This window comes from Notothenia coriiceps, unplaced genomic scaffold, assembly GCF_000735185.1.
Source record: "Notothenia coriiceps isolate Sejong01 unplaced genomic scaffold, NC01 NC01_scaffold00018512, whole genome shotgun sequence".
NCBI lineage: Eukaryota > Metazoa > Chordata > Actinopteri > Perciformes > Nototheniidae > Notothenia > Notothenia coriiceps.
This window is the reverse complement of record NW_011351213.1, coordinates 155,011-167,991: the sequence shown is the minus strand read 5'-3', so window position 1 is coordinate 167,991 and position 12,981 is coordinate 155,011. Positions and strand designations below refer to the sequence as shown.

Here is a 12,981-nt window from a genome sequence, read left to right as displayed (position 1 = left end):
CAAATACCTGTACTTTCTACTTCTTACATGTTGAACACAATACCTGTACTTTCTACTTCTTACATGTTGAACACAAATACCTGTACTTTCTACTTCTTACATGTTGAACACAAATACCTGTACTTTCTACTTCTTACATGTTGAACACAAATACCTGTACTTTCTACTTCTTACATGTTGAACCCAAATACCTGTACTTTCTACTTCTCTCATTTTCCAAACAGGCTGGTTCCTTTAGTTTGAATGTGTGTTTGGTGGCGGGATCATTATTATTTAGAGTCATTGCGTGCCTATTGATTTGAACACGATCCGTGTATCCATCATTTCCTGGTCTTCTCTAAAGAAGAGGGACCAATGAAAACGTTGTCATGTTGCCGTTGTTCAGCATGGAAGCATTCATTAGCTAACAATGACATTATTGTTCTATTAATATAAAGGGAGTTCAGGTACTCTTTAAAACAGCTTCTAGTTATGGGTACTTTTTACTGAAGTACATTTCAAAGTTCTTTACTTTCACTTGAGGAAAGAAGTTTAGTCAGTACTTCTACTTTCACCAGAGTATTTTTAAACACGAGTATCTGTACTTCTACTTGAGTAAAGGATGTGTGTACTTCTACTTGAGTAAGAATGTGTGTACTTCTACTTGAGTAAGGATGTGTGTACTTCTACTTGAGTAAAGGTATGTGTGTACTTCTACTTGAGTAAAGGATGTGTGTACTTCTACTTGAGTAAAGGTTCTACCTGAAGTAAGGATGTGTGTACTTCTTCTTGAGTAAGGATGTCTGTACTTCTACTTTCACCAGAGTATTTTTAAACACGAGTATCTGTACTTCTACTTGAGTAAAGGATGGGTGTACTTTTACCATCTATGGTCAGCGTCTTTATGTTCATGCTGTCAGAGAAAACAGGAAGTTCTTCTGCGAGAAACACTCCGACAGCAATTACCCGTGGATTTGTCCAAATAATCTGTCTTTGTTTCCTCAGGTAACACGGAGAGCTCGGAGGTGAGCGGGTTCATTTTCCCCCCAAAACAAGATGCAGGTCAAACCCAAACCAGATGCCATACCGTAGATCACTCATTCATAAAGAGGGCCTAACTATGAGGGACAATGGGTTTCAAAGCAGCTCAAATCCCCTCTTCCTCCATCAGGCACAAAGAGAGGGGAGTTCAACTCTGATGGCATAGTTTGAATTCTGCAGGTTGTTCAGAAAGGCTCTCGACATCCACCGTAAGAGAACTGGAGAAAATGAGGGATAGCATGTGTTGCTGCATCTAAACTGAGAAATATGTTATATTTTGTTACTGCACATTTGTAATTCAACATGTATATTTTCAATGCTATTTTTCTCTATTGAGACATTTTGGCATGTTTATTTCTAGTCTTTTCATTTGTATTGTACAATGCCTTCTCTTTTTATGCTGCTGCAACACAAACAAAGTCCCAAATTGGGCTCACTAAAGTACTTCTTATCTTATGTTATGTTTCTTGCCTCTTTGCTGCAGACCTTTCTGAGTGCAGACTGCTTCTTTCAGAGGGGGAACATCATTATTGCAATGGCTTCGATTAAAGGTTTGTCCAAATATTTCAGTAATCCGAGGGAACCGCCTGGTCTGCTGCCATGAGGACTGACAGGGGGCTTTTTGGGACTGAGGAGGGCCTGTTTTTGGGTCCCGCTGAGCAGCACTTTGCACACTTTGCTGACTGAAGGAAGGCTCTGTCCCTGACTCTCTTTTGGCTGTGGTTTCTCACTGGGAACCGCTCAGACCTCGGTGTTTTCAGACTCTTAACTCCCATGATTTGTTTGACCAAAATGCCAAAATCGGGGTAGGATCCGTGACAGAATTCCAGCGCGGAGACATCACTGGCTCTCTTTGTTCCAACATGTTTCACAACGCTGAACCTTTGACAGGCACGTTCACAGGCTTTGTTTTCCTCTGTTTCAGATGTTGCAGAGAAATGATTCTCCTCCGCTGGTATGCGTCGTGTTTGGGGTACAACGCCGGCTGCTTTAATGAAGAAGAATGGCCTCGATTCAGTGAAACGTGAAACCTGGAGCGACTGCATTCAGGTCCATTAGGTAAAGCCCTCGTGTTCCTTTGGACCTGGAAAGAGAAACCTTTGTAGTGCCAAGGCAGCCAGGCCACCCCATCAATATTACGGATGCATCTTAATGTATAATTAAAGGAATCCTGGGCCAAAAAGACTTCAAAGTGGCAACGACCAGGTGGTCTCCTGGAAATCACGAGAACCCTTAAGAGGGAAATGATTAAAAAACACACAAGGTCATTTTCAGAAAATCTGCTGGTGTTTATTTATGCATGGGTGTGTGTGTGTGTGTGTGTGTGTGTGTGTGTGTGTGTGTGTGTGTGTGTGTGTGTGTGTGTGTGTGTGTGTGTGTGATTGGCTTTTTCATCCCTTTGCCTAAACATTTCCATATGTAAACACACCTACACACACACACACAGGAGGGAAGTGAAATGGATTCATTCATCTCTACACACGGACTGAAATGACCTGAAGTGAATTGAAGTGACAGGAGCTGCTGCTGAGAGAGAGACGCAGGCTGTCAAATAAAGAAATGTTTCTGAAGGGAAAAACGTCTCCCTGAGCGGAAACCAAATTGACCAAACATCCCAAAAAGCAAGATGACAACCTCAAATTTGAATTCCTTTTTTTCCGTTAAAAAAATGCCAGAAAAGCTGTTCACAGCTGACAACCAGGGCGAGAGTCAATGCCTCCATCACACTAAATATGGATGTTCTCTTTTTTAATTTTTAATACACTCGTGTGTCATGCTTATCATTTCTTCATATAATCCGTTTGGAGCAGCCTCCACGCTCTTAAATATAGGAAACAAATGAATGCAAAACACAAATTGACATGACAGCTTGACAAAGTGACGGGGTCGGGAGCTAAAAAAGGTCCCTATTTATTGATTTCAGATGATTTTGAATACATGTAAAGAGGTTGAAAGTCATATTTAAAGCTCAGAAAGTTTCTTTTTTGATATAAAATAGGCAGGAAGATGTTTTTAGTCCATTAACCTTTTATAACCCAATGTTCCTCTGAGGGACATTATAACTAGACTGCCATGAAAGTTCATAAAAGGTAGAGGAATGGAGAAGACTCAGTGAAGACTTTTTGGTCATTAAAGCCATTTTTTATAAGATGTCATGTACTAAAAATAATCCAAGTGCAATGACTTGAACGAGGAAAGAGGACACCATTTAAAACCTTCTTCTTTGAAAGGATCAGTTGAGATATTCTATAAAAACTGAGTTTATATTATTACATATAATCCGGACAGAAGTGCAAAAGCCAGACATTGTGTTATTTTCATGTTTTGTATTTGTTGGAAATAGACACTTGAGCCTTTGCAGACCATTTACATGCACTAAAACCATAGGAGGTCGGGCATTGCCCCCCCTAGTGGCTGAAATATGTTACTACGTCGAACACTGTTCCAATACAAATATTTCGTATATCAATATTCTAATAAGGTAGGACACTGGTTAATAATATCGTAGCGTGTTCAAGTAACCAAGGGATGCAGTAGTTATCAAATAAGTATAAGATATGCACAGTTATGTAATGCACTGTTGTTGGGGGGAGAGACCGCCCCTTCCATATGAGTGTGTGTGGACGGCGGGCATGAGGCGTGCATGACGGGACAAGTTGTGTTCGTATGTGGAACAGTCATACTCAGTGCGGTGTGCGCTGGGTTTATTGCTACTGTATCCTGAGCACCCCACCCAATAGTTGGGACTGTGTGCTGACGTCAGTAAAAAAGGTTTTTTATTTTTTTTTATTTTTTATTTATTGTACAGGCTACAGACACAAAACATGGACATTACAATAACAAAAAGAGACATTCCTATCTCAGACAAAAAACAGTCAGTTGGTCACTTCAACATTTCATAAACAAAACAAAAAATAGGTTGACAGTCCAATACCATCAAAAGCATTTATTATTCCTTTTTATCTCACTCTTCCTTAGAGCTGATTGTTTCCCATGTCATGGCGTGTCGAGCCACCCTTTGATTCTTTGTGCCAATCATCCTTTCCAAAATAAATTGTGTTTTTAATCTACTTTTCACACACCTTAAATTCAGATTCCCCCTTGATTGAGCTTTAAAAATAAGTATTTTTGCCAGAAGAATAATTGTGTTCATCAACTGCGTACTGTCCTCATCCAAAAGCCCAAACAAAAGACCAAAGGGAGTAAATGCAAAATCAATATAAAGTGTCTTAAGCCAATTTTGAATCTCGGTCCACGGTCTTGCAACGTATGGACAATAAAAACATAAATGCATCTGGTCTTCCTCTTCCTCCTCACAGAATCTACAAAGTGGTGACGGGTCGATACTAAAAGTGTTGAGTTGTTTTTTTGAAGCGATAATCTTGTAAAAGATCTTCAGTTGGAAGATTATTGAATAGGAATCAATTGTTGTTTTGTATATGGTTCTAAAAGATGGTTTCCAGGGTAACGGAATATTAAATTGTTCTTCCGAGAAAGAACAGACCGCATGAGGCCCTTGCTCTGTAAACAGTGGTTATACATTATTTTATTTATTTTCATTTTTGATAGCCATTTCTGACTGAGGTGTTTTTTAATTTACGTTTCCAGTTAGTTGGAATAGCTGAAAGCAGCTGGTTAAAGTGAAGGAAATCACATATCTGACCAAACATACAGTAAGAAAGGTTTCTCCCCCTCAAGGGCAAATATCAAACTCCGCCTATGACTAAAACCTACTCTACAGGAAAGAGAAAAAAGGGCCTCTTTATGAAACTATTACGAGAAAATACAGCTATTTCATAACAAAAAACAGATAAAGACCCCCTGTAGATTGAAGTGTGAAGCAGTACCTGGTTATAGTCTTTATCTTTGACTGCTTGGCCCTTTTCCCTATGTGTGTGACAGGAACTTAAAAGAAAAACACCACGAGTACGCTCCCTTAAAAGCTTTCCTTTTCAGATGTATGTACAGAACATGCATCACCCTGTACGGTATGTGACAGTGCTGTGATTACAGGAGCCATTCACACACACACACACACACACACACACACACACACACACACACACACACACACACACACACACACACACACACACACACACGCGCTAATGTAAGCCAGCTCCCCAAATTCATTTACATCTCTGTGAAAAGACCTGTCAGTTATTGTGAAGACCAAGTGTGTGATGGAGGGATGTGTGTGTGTGTGTGTGCGATGTGCACTTTCTCTCGTGTGAAGGTGCATTTGAGTGTGTGTTGGACACTTGTTCCTCTCTCTCATGAGCCAGGTGCCACAGGGGAATGCTGGGAATGTAAGCCGGTGATGAGTGATGGCGACAGTTTGCCAGAGAAACAGAGCGACTGAGGGAGGAGGCAGAAGGGAGGGAGATGCCTCGCGTTTACTCTACAGATATTGTACCAACCACTGATAAGCACTGTCGCACCGCATGAAAAATATTTCCCCCTATGGATCATTGTTCATTCTAATTCCCTCATTAATCAGTTCATGCCCCGGTGTTTGGGTGATCGGGGGTGATATTTGTTTTCCATGTGGGCCGGGCATGCATGAGTTATGAAAGTCTATGCAGAAAGAAGGTTGAAGGGAGGACGTTTAGAAATTAGGAAATAATTTACAGTAAGTTGGAAGCAGGGAGTGAACCAGAAAGGAGAGGAGCGATGGTTAACCATTAATAAGTGTAAGCACATTATGACTAACCGGGCAGAGGGAGAGGATTTAACGGTCTATCCACAATCTGCTTGTTTGTCTGAGGGCTAGAAACAGTGATGCAGACGGATAGATCAGCTCAGATTGGTGGGGGGAATTTACTTCAGGGCATTGAAATCCCTCTGACCGCAAAGGTCATCTTATCTTTACAACTTCTAATTATGTTGCTCCATTAAAGTGGGAGCTTAGGATGCCTGTGGCCTCTACAGGTCCAGAAACAATGTCCAATGTAAAGGCTTCTGAGAAGAAACTATACTGCCTGTCAAGACATTCATCCGGTTCTATGATGTACCCATCCTAAAGAGCTTGGGACATATATTTGGGGCAGAGAAATATTCAGCCAGGATAATTTAGACGACAATCCCTCTCGATGTAAGTTAGTCAATCTGTAGTAATTGTCAAACTAAGCGTAACTCCCTTTTCAAAAGCATTTATAACTAGTACAACTTTTTTAAATATAGCTTTTTAGCAGGCTGGCTCCTGGCATGTCCCGCTGATGGTAGGTTCAAAGATTTGCTCCTGATTGAAATAGCTTAACAAACATGAGATTGTTTACATAAAATGTGGTATGCCATTCATGGACCCCAGAAGATAAACTCTTAAGACTTCGATAGTCCCCTAACTTTTCCCATAACATCACCATGTTGTCAAACTTTGGTATTTCCTTACCTTTTCTTCTTGTGCCATCATCTGGCGAAAACCCTTACGTTTAACGTTGTCATTGTGAGCATGTTAGCATACTGACATTAGCATTTAGCAAGTGTCAACGTCATCTTCACAGAGCCGCTAACTGTAGACTAACGGCCCGTCCACACAGCAGCTTTAAAAAAATCTTGAAAATCTTGGAGCTGGGCGTGTCTGAAAGCTTGGGGATTTTTTGCGAGCAACACGACCAAAAACCAATCACATGAATCTCCCGCCCCCGACATACAAAGCAATAGCAATGTTAAAACGAAGTAAACAGGATATAAAATCCCCAAACAGGCGAAAACCTACCAGTTTCACCAACTGTCTCTGCCACCTCCCTCCATGCCTGGTTCCTCCGGTTTGTATCACGGTAAGTTATTAGCGACTGGTCATAAAGAACTGGGTGATTTGCTACCGCAATAACTAATTTCTCCTCCATTTTCAGGAATATAGAAAATGAACTGCGGTCTGGCTCTCCCAGCTTGCACGCGGTTTGATTGGCTAGCGCTTTTACTGTCAGATTTGCATAAACGGGATTTGATTGGCTGACGCTTCCACCTCGGCTTCAAAAGTTGAACATTGCTCAACTTTTGAATCCTGAAAATCCTGGAAATCTTCGCTTTGCTTCCCCACAATGCAGTTCGGCGAAAAGCGAGGCAAAGTGACGTAACCCCATTCAAAGTCAATGGGAAGAGAAGCGTTGGAAGATTTTTTTAACGATGCTGTGTAGACCAGATCCTGGTGTCTGTTTCGCCTCTCCATCCAACGTTGATATTCAACCTTGGCCGTGACTCGCTTTATTTGCAGAGGAAATTAAATACTACATTCCAGCGTACAAGAAGGAAATGGGCTGTTGTGTTTGCAGAAGCAAATACGATAGCCCATTACTATCAACAGACAGCTTTGAGTGGAAATGATTAGGGAATTAGTCTAGATCTCCAAAGCAGCCTGGTAAATTAGAAACCACGCCCTCAAATAACTAACTGCAGTCTTGGGATTCAGGTTACAATGAGACCGAGCATGTATTAAGGGGAAAACCCACATGATTTCAATCTTGTTGTAATGCTGCCTAAGGGAATGAGTAAGATATCTATTACAAAAAAGCTAGAAAATTACTCCCACAGTGGCCATTAGGTAAAATTGGTTTAAGTCGACTCCCTCGGAAAAACAACAATGGATATCTAAATTAAAAGGACAAACAAACAACAGCTAACACCTAACTAATATCACTGCTCTCTAAAGTGACGGTTACTAAAGTCGGCCCCCTGTGTGCCCTCTGTCTCCCGCAGAGGTGGGAGAACGGGGGCTGATGAGGAGAACCGGGAGAGAAATGCTGGGAACAGATGGTGGAGTGGCCCCTATGTTCAGCTGCCGGTGATTATGGACACAGCTGTCAGTCACTTTGCATGTACGTGTGTGTGTGTGTGTGTGTGTGCACATGTGTGTATTTGTTTTTGTGTATGTATGCAACGTCTGTGCGTTCAACTCCCCAATGTGTTCTCCAGCCTCTTTGTACTCACTGTGTCTCGGGGAAGTTGCATTCATTTTATGTGTTTATTGCTACGAAATGTTTTCGGTGTCAGGGTGGAGATTAGAGCTCAAGATCTGAGGGTTCACACACACAACCTCGCAAAGCATGCAAGGTTCATGTCACCTGTCGACGCTGTCATGAGCCAAATATCTCTCTCTCTCTGGCACAATTTGTTTCTTTCTCATTGGGCTCTACCCCCATCTAGTGGTACTTTAGATTATTGCTGGTCGCCTTTAATCCTATGGAAGCTTTTTTCACCATGCAGAATTCCCAGAAAACCTCATCACTACTTTTTATATTCGACCTAATAGGACTACTTTTCTTAAATTAGTATGCAAGATATGATTTGTTAGTTTATAGCTTCTTGTTTACCAACTTTCTTACTCACTGTCAAACCTTTTGAAAATCTCACAATTATTTCAATATTTTTTATTAATATATGTTTCTTTTAGTTGTCAAGTCCTCTCTATTTTTCCTTTTCATTCTCTAGTTTTTTTAAATTATTTTAACTTATTATTTTATTTTTCTTATTGGGGATATACATTTGTGTAATATATATTTTTGGGAAAAAAACAAATATATAGATACTTTAAGAAATAATATTATAAGCTATCTTATTATCTATCTCGACAAAGTTGCCTAACAATGAAACATTACATTGCGTTACATTTCAAATGATGAAACCTGCACTTTGTTTCCTCTTAGGGACAGGAAAACAAGCTGTGATCTGATGAACTTCTGAGAGAGTTGCTTATAAACATCCAGGAAATGGAGCAACTATAATTAAATGCTGCCTAATAATGGTCTGCTGTTTGGGAACAGTTGCTGAAAACAGCTGCTTGCTAAGGGTGAAAATGACGTTTATGGGAGAGTGAATAAGTTCATATTAAAGATAGGTCTGTAAAACTAAAAAAGTATCTTTAAAATATGCAAAAATGCGGGAGGGAATGTAGTCAATTGATCTATTGTAATATAAAAATGTTGATCAGAGCAGCTTTAATTACCCTTTTTGACATTATTTTCATTTAATGCTTTCCAGAAAAAACATCAACTTGTCTCACAAATTAGAAAACCTGCTAGTTATGTAATTGGTGGTCACATGCAGCATGTGTGAAATTATGATCTACTGCGAAAAAACATTCAGAGCTAATTAGCAGCAGCTATTAAGCAGCTGTGGAACGTTTTTTTACCGAGGCAAATGAGCAAAAGCAAATAACAGAGGCTGCTCTAAAAATCATGAATAAAACATAAGAGTTGCAACACTTGACATTTAATTTTTGTTTTGTTTACACCTATAGTTTGGAGTATGCATACAGATTTCTGCTTTTGAGGCTGCTGCAGAATGTTAGTGAATACTTTTAGGTATTTATGTCGGGTCATTTTACATATAGTATCACTTTTGCAGAAGTGCTGTGTCATGCTCAATTGGCTGAAATGTCAACCCCTAAACTAAAGCCTTTTTCACAACACAGAACTATCTCGGTAAAACAGTACAGTACATTACATTTAGCTGACTCTTTTATTCAAATCTACTTACAATAAGTGCACTTAACCATGAAGAAACAAACTAAATAAAGCAAGAATCCTGCAGGTACATTAGCTATGCATAAGACAAACAATTGTCAGTGCTACTGCATTGGCTCCAAAGAGGCCAAAGTCTTCTAAGTGCTACGTACAGAACAGGAAACTATTGTTATTTATGTTTCGGTCAAGGTGCAGTCAAAACAGGTGGATTTTCAGTCTGCGACGCACAGTGATCTCCTGATATCAGAGAGCCATGTTTATTGGAGTGTTTAACAGTGTTCACATGATTCACGGCTGTTCAAACGTACAGATTTAATGGAATGACAGACTTCATTTATTGTTTAAGAGCAAAAAACGTAGAATTACAAGAAAATGACATAGAAGGAAATTTAACTTTAGGCATCCGTTTGCACAAACTATGTTAAAACAGAAGTGTAAATCCGTAGCGTAGGTAAGAAATTGGAATTTTTAACAAAATGATTTAAAGCAAATGTATAGATAAACAATAGATGAAGATAACAGGTCATTTATTTTGCTGACGGGAAATTGTTTTTTTTTGTTACTGCACCTGGCAGCAATGATGACAGACCAGCTAATTTTGAGTAAGCAAGACTTTCTTCTCCCTGTTCCTTTCCATCATGGGCTTTATAAACTGCTCAATGTTTTGTAGAATATGTATCATGAGTGGAACAAAATAAATGAATGAATTAATTAATTATTGTCCCTCTGCAGCAGTCATCCCTGGAGTGTTTTCGGTGGGCAGAGTGGGCTTGTAGCGGACCATCACGTTGTTGATCCAGTCGTTGTACAGGCACAGCTTAGTGTAGACACTGGGGTCGTCATGGTTACTGCAGCCGTGACTGAACCACTGAACCCCCTGCAGCCGGCCGTCACACACCATCACACTGCCTCTGTCCCGCTGGAGGGAGAGAGGGGAGAGAAAGGGAGACTGTGTTGGAGTGGTTTATGGGTAAATGTATGCAGAGGTGGGAAGTAGTGGAGTACAAATACTTCGTTACTGTACTTATACATTTTTCTGATATTAGTTCTTTACTCCACTACTTATTTTTCTGACGATTTTTTACTTTCTACTTCTTACATTTTGAACACAAATACCTGTACTTTCTACTTCTTACATTTTGAACACAAATACCTGTACTTTCTACTTCTTACATTTTGAACACAAATACCTGTACTTTCTACTTCTTACATTTCCAAACAGGCTGGTTCCTTTAGTTTGAATGTGTGTTTGGTGGCGTGATCATTATTATTTAGAATCATTGCGTGCCTATTGATTTGAACACGATCCGTGTATCCATCATTTCCTGGTCTTCTCTAAAGAAGAGGGACCAATGGAAACGTTGTCATGTTGCCGTTGTTCAGCATGGAAACATTCATTAGCTAACAATGACATTATTGTTCTATTAATATAAAGGGAGGTCAGGTACTCTTTAAAACAGCTGCTAGTTATGGGTACTTTTTATTGAAGTACATTTCAAAGCCCATACTTATTTACTCTTACTTGAGTAAAGAAGTTTAGTCAGTACTTCTACTTTCACCAGAGTATTTTTAAACACGAGTATCTGTACTTCTACTTGAGTAAAGGATGTGTGTACTTTTGCCATCTCTGAGGAAGCTGACAATTGAAGGTATTGTCTGTCGTCTTCGACCATCTATGCAATAACATGTTCGTCGCACTAGGCTTCCACGCAGTGGTGTTCATTGGTTGAGGTCGCTTCATCTGACAGGTAATGGCATTCTTATTGAGTGGCGCGTCATGCTGACGCTTGATAGTTGATACTCAGCTTCTGAGGCGATCAACGGGAGGCAAAGCGCCTCGACAGAACCACTGATGTTCGCACAGCGTGCTCACCCATCTCAGATGACTGATAAGCGTCTCCGTCGAATGCACGTGGCGGTCGTAAGGCTGTGTGGACTTTTACCTCTCGCCTCTGTTAAACACGAATGCTCATTTCCTACTTCAGGGAGTTAGAATCGGCTGATCGTGTTAACTTCTCAGTGCTTGCCTTAATGAGGGATTTTTCATTGGCCTTGCTGCCTCACTAGCAGATATTCGGTGATGTTGTAGCCGTGCATGTCAGAGTCTATGTAAATTATACATGCTGCAAGTGGACTTCATGCTAGTCTCAGCTCTGCTTAGATCTTGCTCTTCCAGTATGGATCCACTCAGACTGATGGTCGTGGTGGACGTTCCTCCTCCCAGGGCACGGCCCCCTGTTTTTTGTGTTTTCCAGACTAAATGGTGTATTAATCCCTCAGTGTGACTCAGGGCCAGGAGAGCTTTGGAGGAGTCTGTCCTATTCAGGAAGAAAGGAGATCCTTACGATGTTTCGATAAGAACGCTAATTGCGTGCGGTCGAAGCGCCGAGCGTGTAGACGAAGCAGAGAGGGAGCGCAGGGGTTCGGAATATAACAAAGGTGAGCTTTTATTGAATGAAGGTTGTAAAAGACGAAGACAATACCGCTTCAGGGTTTGAAGGCTTCTGGTCCAGACCCCTCCGATATGTCAATTGACGCCTCAAAATCTAGCCACTAAGTATTCTATTCAGACGTCAGGAGCACGCAGCTTAAGGAAACTACTTTACATTCAGTCCCAAGAGTCCTGCCTAGTATCTATATACAAGTATGACACAATCACCGCACGCGACGTTGCAATACTACAATTAACACTAGATATACTCTCTCGTCACACAATCCAATATATCCAGCACGCAATTCAGTCGGTGCATGACCCAGTCCAAACTTTAAAAATGAGCTTCCCTTCCTCTATCTACCAGTCAGCTGTCGATACTCATCAGACGAGGTGATTCACTAGCTGACGGACCGACCTCCCTCAGTCCCATCCACCTTCTATAAACAAACATTCTCTAAAAACAAATTTACCCAGAGACCCAGAGAGTACGCTCTAATCCGCAAAAAATGAAACCTATCACAACACTCCCTGCTTATCCCAAGATCTCCTCATCATAATCCAGATCTTCATCATCATTCACCAGTGTCTAGACCCCACCACTACCCTTATCATACGACAACACAGTCCATAACCGCCTGCCCTAGTATCGAAGAAGAAAGGTTCCCTCATATGCTCACGGCCACTGCCTTTTCCCCTCTTAAGATATACGATTTCAGGATCGGACAGCACCAAAACCCTGGTTCTAATTCTGGCCAAAGGACATCAAACCAAATACTTCTATCATTGTGATCAGATCTGTTCACAATAGCATGAATTGATGTATCATAATGATCCAGATCTCTCTACTGATTTGACAATGACTTTGACGCAGAAAAACCAAAATACCACTTCAGATTCACAAATATACATATCATTGATAACACGGACCAAAATCCTTTATTGTGACAACCAATCTCCATCACTTCTCAAATCCCTCCACCCAACTATCCAACCGCTAAAATGATTATCACCTCGCGCAGCCGTTGATGTGTGACAGTACCTCCGCTCAAATCCAGCCTCACA

General features: G+C 40.7%; 1 protein-coding gene across 1 annotated transcript in view; it reads right to left on the bottom strand.

The window, feature by feature from the left end:
- Nucleotides 1–9,746: 9,746 nt before the first annotated feature.
- LOC104951102 (trypsinogen-like protein 3) overlaps nucleotides 9,747–12,981 on the bottom strand; it is a 129,588-nt gene continuing 126,353 nt past the window's right edge. The window contains exon 5 of the mRNA XM_010777739.1: nucleotides 9,747–10,404. Within this exon, the coding sequence (XP_010776041.1) occupies nucleotides 10,201–10,404 (204 nt within the window). The 3' untranslated portion in view covers nucleotides 9,747–10,200. The remainder of the gene's footprint in view (nucleotides 10,405–12,981) is intronic.